Raw genomic sequence first — 18,506 nt, forward strand, 5'->3', positions numbered from 1 at the left:
ATTTTTTATTACTTAATTTAATTGTAGATGAAAAAGTTATGAATTATGAGGTATAAATTTTTTTTATACCATATTAATCTTCGTATTTTTCTATTGCAAAATCTAAAATTTCAGCAGTTTTTGTTTGGTAGGAGTCGAGAAAAATTAATATTTATTATTTTTAAAAAATAATTTGGCGACAATGAAGAAATATTTAAATGTGGTTAACTTACAAGGAACTTGACTTGCGCGTGCATAAAGTAAAATCTCATTCATATTTTTTTCGCTATTAACTGATTGCTAATCCTTTTTTTTTTAATTAAAAATTTATTTGTAATTTAATAAAGAGATTTGAATAAAACATTTTTTTGAATAAGAACATTTTATTAACGAATGTTGAGTTTTATAATAGCATGTTTCTGATAGAATGTGATTATACGTCAGCTTTTTTAAATTTTATTTGTTAGTTTGTTCTTTCAATATATATTTTATAATTATTAATACGAATATGTAGTCAGCATTTTTAAGCATCTTAAAATTGCTCAACATCTTATATATTGTCTTAATCTTAAAATAAATTTGTTACTTTCCAGTCTACGTGTGTTTCGCAGAATTATTTTTCCAACCATTTAATTAAATTTAACATTTCTTAAGATGTTATTCTTTATGCTACCGTGTATATTATTTTTCCATTAAAATTCTAATCAATTGTTTTAGTACTTTAATTTATGTTTCCCTTTAAACTAAAATTCCTTTTTAAATTATTGTTAATTTTTTATTGAAGGAAAACTTAGAATTTTATCCAGCTAGCTGAGAATTAAATCTTGTTAAGAAGTTAAAAATATTCTGCTGATCAAAATTATTCAATGCAGAACAGCTGACTATTTACTAAGCCTACTATTGTTTTCGAAAAATGGAGATAAGTTATTGATTGTCTTTTTTATTGTTTCTTATTTGTTTAAATAATGAAAAGTAAATGCACATGTGTGCAGAGCAAAAAAATACACTTTGCTATGTTTTTTTAAATGAACAAAAAACTAAGGACATACAATTTTACTTTGACATTCCAAGTTATTCTTGCCCGCTAACGTTAAGAAAATTCCTTTTCTTTTAAAAATTTGAAAATATTTGTTTAAAAAGTTGTTAATATCCTCAACTTTAGCAATTCAAAAAAATATTGCTACATCAGGAAAATGCTCGATATGTCTCGTTTTGTTAAACAGCTACTAAAATTAAATTTTTTTAAAAAAAGATTCCAAAACCGTGCTATTTTTGTAACATTAGGATTTTTTCTACTTAAATGACCTATGATAATAGTTTTAGCACTCGGTTTGAAGAAATTATGAATACAAATTTTGATCTAATATTTCGTAATAAGGAAACAAGAATATTAATGATTCATTGATAATTGTTTCATTGAACCGAAATAGCTAATTTTTTTCGAAACGATTGGCCTTGCAACTACTTAACTTCGATTTTTTGAACTAGGGGTCATTTCATGCATGTCACTCAACTTTACAATTTCAAATATAAAATGCAAAAATTTACACGAATGCATAAGCTGCCTTTAATAATAAAAAGACAAAATCATCGGCAAAAGAAGTTATCTCATGAGAAGAATGTCAAGGATGTGTAAATAACATCCATTTTTTTACTGCAAACCAAGTTTACTTAGAATCATTCACAAATCTTCTGAAGTGCAAATTCTTGGACCCCTTGTAGGGTAGTAGAATATTTTATGTATGATTAATAGTTTCAAGAGTGGACTCTTATATAAGTAGGCAGCTAACTTCTTTAAAAATTCTACATTAAAAAATTACTTGTTATTTCAAAATTGTTACAAAGCATCTGTATTTTTTTAAAATGGTTATTCATATAATTTTTACATTGGCCATCAGTTTTCTCTTAATAACGCAAAAACCTTGACCGTGGTAAGCAGCCGAAAATTAAATCATTATGAATTATTATGTTTTAACTTTTTTTAAATTCTCTGACCTTACTATTAAAAAACTATGATCTGCTGCAATATGTTTATTTTGCTTGAGTCAAAATATTGACATTTTTTAAACTTAACATACATCAACATAGTTAAAGATACATATTTAAAGATTTGAAATAATTTTTTCAAAGAGTGCATCTCTAACAATACTTCTGTGAATCATAAAAAGTAATTTATCACTATTTATGAATTTGTTTACCCTCTACATACCCCCTCCCCCAATTTAAAATTAGATACCAAAATTCATGAGTTTTTGTAAAATGAAACTGTTACAAACCAACTGAAATAAAAGAAGTAGACAGGAAAAGATACATAAAAGTTTGCTACACTGCACTAAATAAATTATTTATAATAAATAATCAAAAATATAAATTTATAAAACATTTATTTGTTTTATATAATTTTTAAATTTACAAATGCGAAGTTATGTTTTACAATATTTGCAATGTTCAAAATGCTTAAAAGGTATCCACTTAGATCCTATAGGAAGAAATTCAAACATTTTTATTCTACTTAAAACTAAACTCAGCGGCACGACAGCCCTTGAGGGCCAAGGCCTACTGTGCCCATCTCAGTTTTCTTGACCTTTGGCTCTGGGTACCAGGAGCAGATGTTCCAGTCAGGTGGTCAGCCGAACGCGGAACCCCCAGTGTTTAGTTCCCAAGCATGCTTGGTACTCATTTATCGACCCACTGAAGGGATGAAAGGCTGAGTCAACCTTGACCGGCCCGAGGATCGAACCAGGGACCTGTGGCATGACAGCGCTCAGCCCTACTGCTCAGCCACCGGGCGTCTTTTATTCTATTTATAGTTTATTAATTAAGCCACAGATTATTTAACCAATGAATGTCACTGACTTATTGATTGAGAAGTTAAATTGTTAATTCAACTCAGTAAAACGTAAAAGAGTTATCTACTACATACACATTTAGTTTCAGATTATTTTATTAAACATTTTTACCTTATATAAGGTGATGGGAAGAATAGTTCCTACCAACAGGATTAATTTTTAAATATTGTTGCTAAGCTATTTCCCCCCAATAATTTCAGCGACCATCTTCGAACAATTTCAGGAAAAAAAAGAAGAAAAATACCAATGAAAGGATTTTTTTACGTAAATGCTGGAAATAGTAAAGGGTAGTGGGGGGGGGTCACATTATTTTCTCTAATTCAACAATTTAAACTAGTATAACTCTGATTAAAATTAGCATATCTCTTAATAATCTACAACTGCAAAATACAATGAAGTAAAATTTACTTTGCAATTTATTAGAGACCTCAGGGCATCGACGCCAACTTTTGACAAATTTTAATTTTTTCAAAGATTTAAAACTTTTTTTTTTATTTGAACTTTCATTTAGAAAAATTAAGTTTTTATGCTTGTAGTTGCAAACATCTGTATTTTAATATGTACTTAATAAAGTAAGAAAACTGTAGTATCAGTATTGTAATTATAAAGTTATCGTTAAATTTAAAATTTTGAAACCCAACATTTTGGGACAACAAATTTACAAGTTTTTTAAATTAAATATTGAATGCTGTGGTGAATATAAGTGATTCTCACGAAATATGACAATGGAGCTTTTGCTCCAAGATCTAATACTATACTACTAAAAGAACTTTTTTTAAAAAAAACATTAATAAATAGCATTGCTGTTAGCATTTTAAAATGATTTTGCATTAATATTGACTATTTTGTATATTTAAAAAATTTAATTGAATTTCAAAATGTCATTTTCACAAACAATATTTCCAATAATAACTAGCTTCAAAACTTACCATAAATTTTTCAATATCTAATTTTTTTTATCTCAACCTTTGTAAGCATTTCTAGAATACATGCAGAGGGTATTATTTACAAAAACTTAGTTGAAAATAATTTATTATGTCAATAATTTGTCACATGAAAATGTAATTTATAACCAAAATAGATAGGGCCAGCAATCAATATCTTAGGTTAAGAGATTGCATCCTATTAGAACATGTCTTAAGAACCAACATTGGTTCAAAATCTATTTCAAAAAATTTTACAAGGGGAGTAGGTTTTTATGTTGTCATTTTGAAATCTTTAACATAAACTACATATATTTACCTGAGTTATTTCAAGAAAACATGTTTTCTGCGGAAAGTAAACATCTTAGGCCAAAATGTTAAAGTTAAATGCTGTAAAATGGCAAATTGTCATTATCCTGGCTTATGAATGCCAGTTACCAGAAAAGTTTTTAAACAGTATAATGTTAAGAAGGAAAGAAAATATTAACCTAATACCCAGTTTATGTAATATTGTAATATGCTTCTATGTAATCAGTTATTTATTGATTTATTATTATACATAAATTTATTCTGTACATATATCAACAACAAAAACATTTTTGATTCTTTCTACAGTGGATAAAAGAATGAATTTAAACAATTCATGGTCCATCTAACGCGAAGGCTTTAGGTTATTTTTTTTTTAAACACATAGTTAAAATATAAAGGATAAGCTAAGAACATCACTGTACTATTTAATTCTGTCATAGTCTTTAAACTCTACATGGATGTATATATTAAAGAATGTAATTAAGTTGTAAAATAAAATGATTTGAAATATTTTAAATTTAAATAATATAATAAAAAAAATTTCGGATGTAAATTATTATAATATTAATTTTACTAGGTTATTTTAAAACATGGGGCCTAAAAACAATTGAGGAAAAATGAACTGAGAAAAAAGAAAAAAAAAAAGCTGGGAATGTATGTTCAAATTGTTCACAATAATTTTTTTTTTGGAATTTATTTACATAAAAAGTTAAAATTAACTTTTCAACTTTGTCTTTTCGAGTTTCTTAAATTGAGTTACTTACTATTAGCTTAAAATGACTGTTTTCTTAACTTCTAAGCTACTAAGTCACTTTCCTGGCATTCAAAATTTGGTGAATTTCTATTCTATTTTTTTTTGAGCAAATGTCAATAAACTACCCTGCTGTCTGTAAGATATTAATAAATGCAACTAAATATATAAAAAAAATTAAAGTAGTGTGAAGACATTGAATTTGAAGAAAATTTTTTTTCAAATTGTGATGTTTCCGAAGAATCACCCATTAACATAATAAAATACATCTTAGTTTTGCCGCCACATTTTTAATTTCTAAAGGATTTTACAAGGTCTACTTAAAATGAGGCTATCGTATCAGATGTCGGTAGTGATGGTGAGAATCGTAAAATAAGTTTTTAAATTAAGGAATAAAACAAAGAAACTTTAGTAGCCGTATTTGGGGATAAATAAGTAACTGATCGCAATCGAAGAGCTTAGTGAAAGAACATGTTTGCAAAAGTCAGTTTTGGAATGTATAGAAACATAGGGATGTTATTTGCAAATCATGCTTACTCACGAAATCCATGTAACCCAAATATTTGTCAAAATGAAATGACCTTTAATAATAATAAAAATACCAGTAAAATTTACTTTTATATATATATATATATCTAAACGGTTTTAAAATGCCTCAACATTTACTAAGTTTTTTCAATTTTATAGAAAAGAAATACTGTGAATTTTATAAAACCTTCTGAATGTGCATCAGAATCACTATCTTTATCTGGCCCTCCAAATTTTTTGCAGGATCTATTTTTTCTTTTCTTTCTCTTACCTAAAAGACTCGAACTGAGGTGTAAAAGCAATTAGCCTTACAATTTTTCATAAATTCGGTTTTAGTACAAAATTTTCATACAATAACATTAAAACAGCTTTTAAAAAAATTTCAGATAATAAATTCAGCGTTCAGATTCTAAAAATCTTGGAAAGTCATAAATAATTGATTCAAATTTTATTTTCAAAGGATTAAAAAGAAAGCTCTGTTTTTTTTTCCCAGAAAGTAGATCCAAAAATTCAATGGTAGTTTTCAATTGTTTCACTTTCAATGGCGAGGTAATTGGGCATTATTTTTAACTTTCGCCATATACATAAATCTTTATTGCAACCCAATTTTTTCGAAATTTTTGTCTCCCTCCCCCCCCTACCTTAAGGGTCAGGATTCCAAATATGTAAAAAAAAAAAAAAAATGTTTATTCAGAGAAAACAAGTTTTTGTGTCTGATTTTGCAACTTATTAATTAGCCTATTTGAGGTCACCCCCAAGAACCGTTAAGATTGTCACTTACTTCGTAAAAATTCGATCATTAGAACGAAAGTTATTCAGGGTGTTATCTTATTTTTTTGTTTTGCCAACTGTACAAGGACTATTTTATGTAAAAATGTTGAATCTTTTTCACAAGTCTTGTTTGTGTAATTTATGAAATTATTTATAAGTAATGAAAACAAATGAAATCATATTCATCAGCATTTACTAATTACAACAATAAAAAATTATCTACATATGAAAAACAGAGTTTTTACAGCAATATGAATTCCAGATTGCAAAATAGCTTGTCTAATTATTAATGAACTGATTTTGTTCATGAAGAGCACAATACATTAATTCATGCACTTTCAATCAAGTGTCTATTTTTATATGACAAGCCATTTATATACGGAATAAAATTTAATATTTAGTCTGACTAAGAGAAGTAAACTACTCTCTTGCAGACAGCAATTTAAAATCTCTACTATATACAGAAAATAATTCTTTACATAAATTACAGTGCTTCCAAAATTCATAAGTTAAAAGATCTCCCCTGAAGTCTTAAATTTTAAGCATTTTTTTATCACTTATAAAAAGTAATTTGCACTGGGTAATTCACACAGGTGTTTTTTTTTTAATCCTCAAGGAGGAATTGCATCACTTGACAAATATAACAACAATATACAGTATGTAAGGAGATGGAAAGACAGATAAATGCTTAAAAAAAAAATGTACAACAATTTTGCTCAACAAAACGTAAAATGTGTATAACTAATTATTAAAATTAATGATGACCAGCACCCAATAAGTTTTACAATAAATGTCATTGTAAGCATACAATAGAATGTTTCAGAATAGCAATAATTTAATACATGAAAGAGGATAAAATCATATTATATAAATAAATGATTGATTTATAACTATTTTAGAGACAATATGTCTTTTGGTCCTTCTTGCAATGCTAATTATATTTTTCATCATTATACTGTTTCGTAAATTGAAGGCACAAAAATAAAAATATGATTATTAAAATTAAATGAATCAATAGTGTTTTGTAAATAAATTTTAAGCTCATGCTTTCAGATGAATAAATATATACAATCAAAACTACATTATATTTTTAAATACTTAAAATGTAGCATCAAATATTATCAATTGAATGATCAGAAGTACAATAGTTTGATTAGATAATTGAATGCTTTGGTGTATATAAGGAAGGCAAGTTCGAATTAAAAAGAAAAAAATTTTACAACTAACTTTTGACTGTGGACAATATGGCTGTTTGGTTTAGAGAAGGAACAGCGTGCAAATATAACATCAATCCCTTCTGGTATGGAAAGGATGCCTGTTCTCGATTTTAATTTAATTAGGCTCTCGCCAACAATTCTTGAATTTCGACATACGTAATTCTTGAATCTAAATTAGACAACAAAAAAGATCATTGTAAAGAAGAAAAAAAAGGTTTTCTAAGTAATACAACAAATTATTAAATGTTAAGACATTGTTTTTCAAAGTAATTTAAGCACATTAGTGAGACTATGAAGTTCTTCTTTAGGCATCCTTTCACTCGCCAAAACAGTTCAGAATAAAATTTTTTAAAAAAGCAATTGCAATAAATTTTTTTTAGTAATTTTTTATCGTATTTTTGCAACAACTAAATCAAATTAAAGACATAAGAGATGATAAATAACATTAAAATGAAACATAATTTTTTTTTTAAAAAATAATTATGTAATAAAAATACTTTGAAATTAGCTGCACACAGATACAGGCAAGAATATAATGAAAAAATTTCATAAGAGTATGTAATTTTCTTACATACTTATTCAGTAAAATTTTTTTGTGCCGCATTTATTCCTCCATGCAATTGTTTTTAGATTACTATTAAATACCACTTTTTTTTTAAAAAAGTAATAATAAAAAAATACATATCAAATGTATTTAAAAATTTATATATATATATATATATATATATATATATATGACACAAATTTTATGTACGTGGGAGATTTATGAAGTTGGGTACTTAACAAGTGAAAAATTGTTACATACAATAATTGAAATAAAGCAATTTTTACAAATAAAACTATAGTAAAATTTAATGTTGTACAGATAAAATGATACAATAAGAAAATCCAAGTCTATAAAACTAAACCATTATTAAATTAGTATTTATAATTTTACAATAGCATAATTTTCATTGTACGAAAAGGATGCTTACACACATTGTGGAGTCTTAAGATTTTTTCAGTAATTGTCTAATAAATTACATAAAAGACGAGTGGTCTCTCCATTCCACCAAACGCTTTGAAGCGTGAAGGTAGTGAGTCCAAATCCTGCCTAAACCCTGGATATATCTTTGTGATGTTCTCTAATTTATTTGTTTTTCAATTTGACAAAGGCTTATAAGTCTTATTTTGTAATGAGCACATAAACCTGTATATGTATGCAGCAATAAATAATTTATTATAGAGATATTATTTGGGAAAATAAGGGCTGTCCACATAGCAACTTTTATTCAATTTTCAATTGATTTGATTAAAGTAGTTAAGGCAACTCTAAATTAGCAATACAAAATTTTTTTTATATAGAACAATTCTTGATTAAAGAATAAAAGTTAACTCTTACATAATGGTTGTATTGCTTTATATTAGGTAATGGAAATAAAACCAGCTCTTAAATATTTCTATGCAAAAGAGTCATAAACTTAGTCCTATATTACACTGAGCTACCATTAAAGCTTTATTTATTAAAATATGATAAGTTGATACTTTTTCTGAAAATCTAGAAGGCTTAACTGTCACAAGATTTTTAACCCAAGAATATATTTCATATATTTATATATGTCCTACATGCCAATTTGGTAGTAAAGATTAATGAATCGTGCAATCATTTGTAATGAAGCAATTTGATATCTTTCTCTTGTATTGTACTATTACTTCTGTTGCAAAGAAAATTGTATGTAAAAAAGAAATGTCACAAAGCACAACTTAGATTAAACTACATATTTGAAATTTTTTTGTTACTAAAACTACTTTTTTTCCATGTAGTATTGCTTAATAGTCAGCAATTCATAATATAAGTATCTATCTAAATTTCTTATGGGCCTAATACTCAGAAATTTAGTCAAACTGGCAAATCAATATTGAAAAACAAAGCTTAAAAAACCTGCATATATACTGGCTTTATAATTTTGCACAGAAAAAATTATTAAAAAAAAAAAGCTAAGTGGGATTGAGATAATAAATAGGTAGGAACATTTTCTGTAATAATAAATCCATTAAACATTCCAACATGATTTTAACAAACAACAATATAAAATTTTAAATGTCTCGCCATCTCATTAACATAAAATATTTGAAATAAAACCTTATAAAATTGGCCTTGGGCCTTAATTAAATACACAAATGGACATAGTACATAACAGACGGATTAACACTCAATCCGAATTAACCGGCCAGAGTAATATTTTTATAAGCATGCCTTTACTTTTAAAGTTTCTTTTTAAATATGGTGCAACAATGGAGCTTCACTTCAGTTAAGCAAAAGCCCTTCCCCATAATTTTATAATTCATACACTTTATAAACAACTAGATAATGATTATGACACAGAGCTCCCAAAATTTGAAAAGATGACAGATATTTCTAAAACGACGAGCAGGCATATAATAAAGTTTAAAATAAAATAACTTATGAAAATAAATAAGTGAAACTTGTAAATATAATAAGATAACTATTAGGACAATTTAACAGCAATAAATTTCTTTAAAAATAGATAAAATAATAAACCTATGAAAGTTTGATTTCTAACATAAAAGCATTTCAGTCGCTAAAAAAATACAGTGATCATAAAATAATTTCATTCTACAAGAAGCTTATTCTTACACATAATTGCATATTTATTTCATTGCAAAGCAATGAAAAACAAAGCGCAGACATATACATTAGTAGAGTAATCCCAGCCGCATTATAAACTACAGTAAAATTTTTTCAAATGGAAAATGCAGTTTTTTTTTCTTTTTCTTTTTTTTAACAGGCAACAATATTTTTCACAATGACATATAAAAGCAGTGAAGCCCCAAAGCAATGAATTAACATTAAAAACATATGAAATCATTAGCTGCTTAGGTAGCACCAATGTGATATTTGTCTGCCATTTGTGAGCAATGGAATTTGAGTTTGCTAATCTGTGACTTAGAAAAAGTGTTCAAACACATGTGTGTTCATTTGCTAAGAAATTGGAAGCTGATTACAAACGTCATTTACATCTTCTGAACAATAAAACAAAACATCTGCTATGATTGCTGCCAGTTCTTGATCCATCACCTGGGACATAACAAGAGAAAGAAGACGGGGTTGAAACCTCATGAATAAAGATTGATTCTCAGGAACTAAGGCTAAATTTTTTAGTGTTTTGGCTGCTCTTTGCACCATCCCTGGAGTAGTGCCCATTAGTTCTGGTTTATCCCGGAGTTTTTTTGTACCCTGAGAACTGGCTATTTGGAAAGCATTAGCTTCAGCCTCTTCAATGAAAGAAATTAGATAGGGAATACCACAACCTTGTTCAGCAATAGTCCTAGCTGCAACTGTGTCTGCTTGTGAAATATTTGAGAGCAAAATAAGAGCAAATTCTCTCATAATTTGATCTTGTCCAAAACTTAAACATTTTGTCAAAAAGGCTAATAAGGATTCAATACGAGACCATGGAGGCGTAGCTATAATGAGATCAAGATTATTTGAAAGCACAGAAAGTTTGCAAAGAGCTTCCAAGCATAGTCTTTGAGGCGACAGGACGGAGGATGGTGAACGAGATGGCAAGGGATCTTGAGCATAAGATGATGGGCAAACAACCCAGTGCAATAAACCATCCAAAATAGGAAGGCTTACTTCCTCTGGAAATGGTGACAGATCTAGTTGACCTGATATATTAGATAATATCACCAAAGTATTGTCTCTTAGCACATTAAGGGTGCTCCACCACCATTCTTGTTCATCCTTTAAACTAGTGCATGAATCATTCCACGACATATTTAAATCAATGTCTCTCTCATATTTATGATATGGTTTAGAAGGTTTGTGTTCGTGGTGTAAAAGTAGCAAACGTCCTAAAAGCACTAAAACTCCAGGATTTTTACCCATAACTATATCATTATTTGGAACAAATGAAAGGTTACGCAAGATAGTTGAAACACAAACACAACGTCGAGACAACATTTCTTGAGAATCATTTGTTGTACACAAAGCAGGCTCATCAAAACAATAAGCTTCATCTTCCTTTTCTTCACTAAGAAATCTCTTGCGTGATGAAAGTGATCCTCTCAAGCGAGGATTAGACTCTGATGAGCACAATGATTCCTTAAATTCATTACTATCAGTTTTACATTCTTTATTATTCAATACATCTGCCTCACACTTTGCATCTGTTATTAAAGCATCACCATCTGAAGTCAATAACTGATTAGAAATAATGTCTACAGCTTTAGAAGAACCATCATTAGAATCAACTGAATCTTTTTCGAGATCTTCTTTTTTAGAATTGTCCGTTTTTTTGCTTAAAATAGATGATGAGCTCAATATTGAACAGTTGTCTTCAATATCCATTTCTGAATCTGATTCATTTAAAGAGTTTAGTTTATTAACAAGGAAATTAAACTTTTTAAGAACAACTATTGGCTCTTTATATAAGCAAGATTTTGAAGTGCATTTATCTTTTGATAAAATTTTCCGACTTTTAACTTTTGTTTTCTCATTTATAAGTTCTCGACTAAATTTTATTTTCTTCGATTCACTCGCAAATACAGTCTGTATATGTGAAGTTATATCACCCCCACCTTTCTGCCAATGTTCACTACAAACCTCAAAATCTTCATAAATATCCCACGTTCGTTGAGGATCGATTAGAAACAAAGCTTCATCATATTCTATTTCAACCTTTTTTTTACACCTTGTTTTATAGGTAAAGTTATAGGAGTCTAAAATTTTGACTTTCCCTTCCCAATCATATAAATTATTAGTTCCACCACATTGTAGGTCATTTGATGATTTCTCAGTCTTGTTAATTTCTAAATCTTTAGCTAAATTGAAAATTTTGTTTAAGAAACACCGATAGTAATCCACAAGTACGTGTAGAAGACCAGGTAGATGATTTAAGTTGAAATAAATCACGGTACTATTATCAGCAAGCAAAATAGCTAAGGCATCTAGAGCCCATGTTGACTCAACAAGTAGCCCAGATCGCAAAGAGAGCATTAACCTCCAAGGATCAAGTGGACTGATTCTTTTTGCTGGACATCTTCGCCTTTTGACAGCAACTGGCTTAACTGATTCCACAGTGTTAGGAGGAAACTCTAAAGGCTTTTTTATGGGAGAGGGAAGCACTTGAGCTCCTGATACCGAATTATTTTGAGGCTACAAAACAAAAAATATCATTGTAATTACACGCAATTTCATTCACTAAAATGAGATATTAATCAGGGAGATTTTTCAAAATTATTAACTAAGTATCATATTATTTGAATCAAACAAAGTTTTTTTTTTAACTTCTGTTACTAATTAATTAATACTAACTTTGCTATAACTAACAATAAAAATATTTAGTACCACAAAGGGTAAAAATATTAAACTAATAAAATTTGAGAAATTTATATAAGACACAAATTATTTTTGTTGCTTATAATCCAAAAACATTGCATACTACCAAAATTTTGTAAAAAGTATGCAGTTAAATGGAATAAAGTGAATGCCTAAAGGAATGAGCATAGTATATTTTAAAAAAAAACAAGCTTGTTTTTAAGAGTGATTTGTGTAGCACCATCAATAAGCTAATGTTAAAAATACAAAAACTATATGATTATATTTAGTTAAAAGTTAGATTTCTCAAGGAATGTTAAATATGTCAAAATTTGTCCTAAAATGAAGAACATTTTTGGAAATTTTTTTTAAAAAATTTATATTTTTCATACTTTTTAAAATACACAAGATTAGCGGAATTGTTTTTAATCATTTCTGCATTTGATATGTTGTCATAAATGGGTGGACCATAAGCAACATATAATTTACACATGAAGATTGATTTGATTAATTTTCAAGTTGATACTTTCTTCTATAAATCATGAAAAATATTTGGAACTAAATGACAAAGTATATGAAGTTAAAAAAATTTGGTTTTCACAAACAAGTTTTCCTCAATGAAAAAAAAAAAAAAAAAAAAAAAGATCAACAACAAAAAAATAGACTGTTTTTGTTAGGTACAAGAAATTTTAAAAAAGTTTTTAATTTTATTAATATAAACAAAATTTTTAGGAACTATATTGCTATTAGACTACACTTACATATAACAAAATTTGGGGGGGAGGGGACCTACATTTAATCTATACAACTTTCTTCTTATTGTTTGCATAATAATTAAAATTTATTATAATCATGCACTACTTTTATTAAATGAAGTTGATTAAAAAAAGTTTTTTCTTTTACATATTGGAATTATAAAAATATTATATCTGTGTCATTTACTGTTTTCTTCCATGTTATCTTAACTATATTTCCATACACATTCAAAAAATAAATCTTAAAAGAAAATTTCTTTTAAAAAGGTATTGAAATTTTCAAAGAATGCAGGAAATTTAATTTATGAAAAATAGAAATGTAATGCACTAAAAATATAAACATGAGATATACTAAAAGCATGAAGTAAATCCTTTTCAAAACAAAGTGTCTCATAGATTAATGTTAACTTGCAATTCAACTGTAATTCAATTGTAGTTTGTGAAAATACCAACTGCAACTATATAAATTTTTTTAAAGAAAGGATCAATGGAAAACTCTGCAAATGTTGCAAGCGTATAAATTGAATTACTATTAAATACTGATTAAGCCCCATCCAAAGTTTGACAAAAATCGACGAAAAGTGGAGTGAGGTGAGGGGCTAAGCAAGGGAAATTATTTAAGAATATCTAACATATTTAATAAAGTGGAAATGTTACTCAATTTAATTAAGTATAAAACGAATGGCAGTAAAATTAGATAACTAAAATAAATAAATTGCATTTTAAAAAAATTATTTTTTCCCTTTATGCTTTTCTTTCAAATTATAATGATTGCAATTCAAAGGCAATTTGCGAAAGAGTCAAAATTATTTTATAAAGCATAAACACAAAGAATGAAAGAGTCAATTTAAATACATTTATATATATGCATTTATAATCGGAATTAGAAAAGCATTAAAATTAATCGCCTGAAATTGCTCAACGTCAAAAGCAATTAACAAGAACGTAAAATATCATTTATTAAGAGTAAACAAAAGTATGACAGATTTTATTTAAACATTATTATTTATAACCATTTCTAATCAAAATTGAAAAAGCATTTAAATGATAAGTCTAAAATCATGCAAATATGAATCAAGATTTTTGATTTTAAAATCATGTGAATACGAATTGCAATATTAGACTTAAGACATGAGAGAATCAATTGTGATATAGAATTTATAGGACGTGGGAATACGAGTTACGCCATTTGATTTATAAATCACATGAATTTGAACCATGATATGTAAATTTTAAATCATGTGCATACGAATCCCTATGTGTAACTTTTAAATCATGTATATTTACATTTGAAAAATCATATGAATATGAATCAGGATATTTTATTTTAAAAGTGATAAAAAGAAATCGCGACATTGCATTTTTAATCCATGTGAATCGGAATCACCATATGTGTTTATTTAACCCAGTTAATAAGAATTACAATATTTGAATTAGAGGAACTCTAACTGCAATATTTGTTTTTTTAAATCATGTGAACAATCCTGTTAATTAAAAAAAAATATCTGCAAAATTTCAGAATTTCTATGTGTGTATCTGTGTGTCTATATTATTTAAATCTAGACATGGGAGGTGAGAGGGGGCTCATTTGGCTTTGATTGCTGGTCAATATTTGTATGAAACTATGGAGGGGGCTTAGTTGAATCTGTGGGGCTTGTTCCTCATTTTTTGGCAATTACAAGAATCTATTCTTTGATGAATGATACAATTCCTGCACATGTGCCATAAGTTTAATTTTTTTATACATGACAAAGGAAAGGAATTTTTAATACATTTATTACATTTGCAACTAGATCAAATGTTAAGCATTTCTCCTAAAATTTGGACTTTAGGTTAAACCAATTTTAACAGGTTTAGATTTCAGTTTTTGTTACAGAAAAGCAGCTAGATCAGTTCAAAAAACTACCACCTAATATTTGGATAGTTAATGCATAAATTAAGTTCGTAGCTAAACTAGAAAATTTAGACATAAACTCAAACTTTAACTACAATATTTTCATGATTGTATATATGCATTCTGCACTTGATATATACAAATTTTTGCAAATATATACCTGAATTTTATTAGAAGATATATTCTGGCTTAGAGCAGAAATGCTTGCAGTAGAATTTTGAAGCTTATTTTGTACTTGAGAGGAATCTCTGAAAGGTACCCAAGCTTTTCTAAGCCTAACATCTGACTGTTTTCCCTCTGATGCATTTAATGGATTCTTCATTTGTGGCCGTTGACCAGGATGCATAGGATATGGATGTTGATTTTGCTCTGGATGCCAAGCTAAAACATTCAATAATCGTTATAAATTAAAATAAAATAATTAGGAAAGCAACAAAAATACATATTTCTTAAGAATTAAGATAGCAAATAAGCAAACACAGATAGCAAAATAAATAAACAATGTCTAATTTTAATCAAATTTAGATTTTGTGTTGCACACACTCAACATTAAATATTAACGTGGATGCTGATTTTGTTCTGAATATTAAACTGAAACATTTAATGCTTTCAAATTTCAAGAAAAAAGAACTAGCTTTGGAAAATAGCAATTTTAAAAATTTGCGCAGAATTTAATTGATGAAATAAGTTACAAATTTCAATTTTGTTCGCATCACATAAAAGTAAATATTTTAACATATTACTTCATAATGTACTCATGTAGTTCAACACACTACATGGTACAAACTTAACACAAATAGTTCAACTGAATCTCAAAATTATTCATTGACACAAAAATACTAGGCATGATATAGTATGTTGTTTTATGATCTGATAAGAAAATATACTCCAAAAAGGGAGGGATAAATGTTTTTAAGTGCAACTTATTTTAATTTAAAAAAATATTTCAAATTTAGATAACAATACATTTCCTTTATATACAGTAAAAACCTTTTTTATTTTTTCACTACATGCTTAACCCTATCACTGCAGTGTTGTCTTCAGATCATAACTAAGGACAAATCTGAAATTGGCACTAATAGCTGCTGAATACAGCTCTAGCGCTTGCTACATTAACATTAAAATCAAACTCAATTCCATTGGGTACAATAGACCTGGTCGATGTGCCTTGCTCCTCGGAGCTGCCCAACCTCTATGTCTAAGTCAATTCTTTTCTTTCAAAAAATTTAAATTTTATATTGTATCTGTTACGTTACAAAAACAACGTGTGAAGCAAAGATGTGCAAATCTATGTTAGTAGCAGAGGCTACAGTTGTTATTCTGATGAGTTTGATTGTATGATTTCTAATCTATGTTGATTAACATATTATTCTATGCTTACAAAATTGGTATTAGGTTATAAATGAACTGATGTAATAGCGTTGTAAAACTATTAAACTAAAGAATAAAATTTCAAAATGAAAAAATTTACAGAAAAGAAAATAACACACTTAAGATGTTAAGCAACAGTGAACTAATACATTTTACTATTTTGTATAACATTTACTGGGATAAATACATTCAGTTTAGTAAAATACAATAATACATTCTTCTTTAATTGGAGAATGCAGTGTGTCATAGTTTGACATACTTAAAAAGAAATTTAATTTTGCTTGTTAGTAGCCACTCACAAGCCTTTGGTTCAAATGCATAAAAATATTTACCTCTTTGTGGACGAGTATTGTATGGATTACAATAAGCAGTATTATTGAACACATCTTTGCTATGACTTTGTTGAACACCATAGTTATACATATTATTCTTAGAGGAAGAATTGCTGTACTGGTAAACCTTTGAAGGACTTTGAACATTTTCATTGCAAGAAATGACCCTGCTTCTATCCACCTATAAAAATGACACAATTAAATTGCACTCTCTATACTAGATAGAAATTTTGACTAACATACTGAGTGTTAAATAATCACAGATCTTAATACATTTGTTTTTACATTTAACATTATTTAATTTTTTTAGATTATTTTTACATTCCTCTAGAAAATTAAGCATAAAAAAAATATTCAAGGGGTGCAAATAAAAAATACCTGTATTGCAGGAGGGCCTTCTGAACCTCGATATGACTCATTTTGGGAGTCAGTAAAACGTGCATACTGGTTAGAGTGAACATCCTTGTTAGCAAACTCTCCTTGATAAGGCAACTTTTGATTAGAAAAAGAGCTTTGAGACTGATTAAGGTAAGGACCTTGATTTCTGCCAGTGAATTGAGGAGAAATCTGATGGGGAGTTGAAGGTTGTTCAGGAAAATAATTCATTTCATTAGGTTTAGTCATTTGGCTAAAAAGGAAAATTGAAAATTATCAATGATATTAAATAGGTAATATTAACATAATACAGTATATATATTAAGATGCAAGTATTATTGAGCAACTTAATTTTTTTCTTGTTACCATCCTTTGAGCAACTTAATTTTTCTCTCGTTACTATCCCGTCATCATTCTTACTCCAAAGAATTAAACATCGTGAATTTACAGCTACTGTTTATTTAAGAATCTAGCAACTGGGCTAATATATCTGACCAAAAAATAATTTTTGATACATCGAAGAATGGATTAATCATTTGAATTATAATGAAATCATATTTTTTATCAAGTGACTATTTCATATATGCCAACTTTTACGCATTAGGCGTAAAATTTTATTTTCATATATAAAGTGGTAGTAAATATATGCTAATTTTTCTTTTATAAACCAAATTTTTAAATGATTTTGATCACCACTATTCTTAAAAAAATTAAGCGTATATATTGTTATGCGTTATTATCATTGTAATCAGCTTAAGCTTATTCAAAAACAACGTATTTTTTTTCTTAAAATTTAAATTTTGATTCCTTTTTTATACCACTGGGAAAAATCATAATGGAAAGGATTAAAAGTTGGCATGTATGCTATTATAAAATTAATAGTGGAAATGGAAATAAATTTTAAAAAAACAATAACAAAAACGAAGAAAAAATTTAAAATTTCCCACTTAAAACTTCTTATGGAGCAAAATTAAAGATTATCCTCTCAGTATATATATATAGCTCTTATTTGTTTTATTCTTCAAATCCACCATGTTTATAGTTATTTCTGTAATTTTTTTCATTTCTTATATATATATATATATATATATATATATATGTGCATTAAAATACATGTGTACACAGATTA

At 27.6% G+C, this 18,506-nt stretch overlaps 1 protein-coding gene across 3 annotated transcripts in view; it reads right to left on the reverse strand.

Moving 5' to 3' along the window:
* Positions 1-8,380: 8,380 nt before the first annotated feature.
* LOC107443340 (trithorax group protein osa) overlaps positions 8,381-18,506 on the reverse strand; it is a 36,516-nt gene continuing 26,390 nt past the window's right edge. For all 3 annotated transcript variants that reach the window (XM_071188217.2, XM_016057166.4, XM_071188216.2), the window contains 4 exons: positions 17,381-17,630; positions 17,003-17,183; positions 15,460-15,680; positions 8,381-12,488 (listed from right to left, as the gene is read on the reverse strand). In XM_071188217.2, coding sequence (XP_071044318.1) covers positions 10,311-12,488; positions 15,460-15,680; positions 17,003-17,183; positions 17,381-17,630 — 2,830 coding nt within the window. In that variant the 3' untranslated portion in view covers positions 8,381-10,310. The remainder of the gene's footprint in view (positions 12,489-15,459; positions 15,681-17,002; positions 17,184-17,380; positions 17,631-18,506) is intronic.

Source organism: Parasteatoda tepidariorum, chromosome 12 (genome assembly GCF_982258835.1).
Source record: "Parasteatoda tepidariorum strain Cologne lab strain chromosome 12, Ptep-v5.0, whole genome shotgun sequence".
NCBI lineage: Eukaryota > Metazoa > Arthropoda > Arachnida > Araneae > Theridiidae > Parasteatoda > Parasteatoda tepidariorum.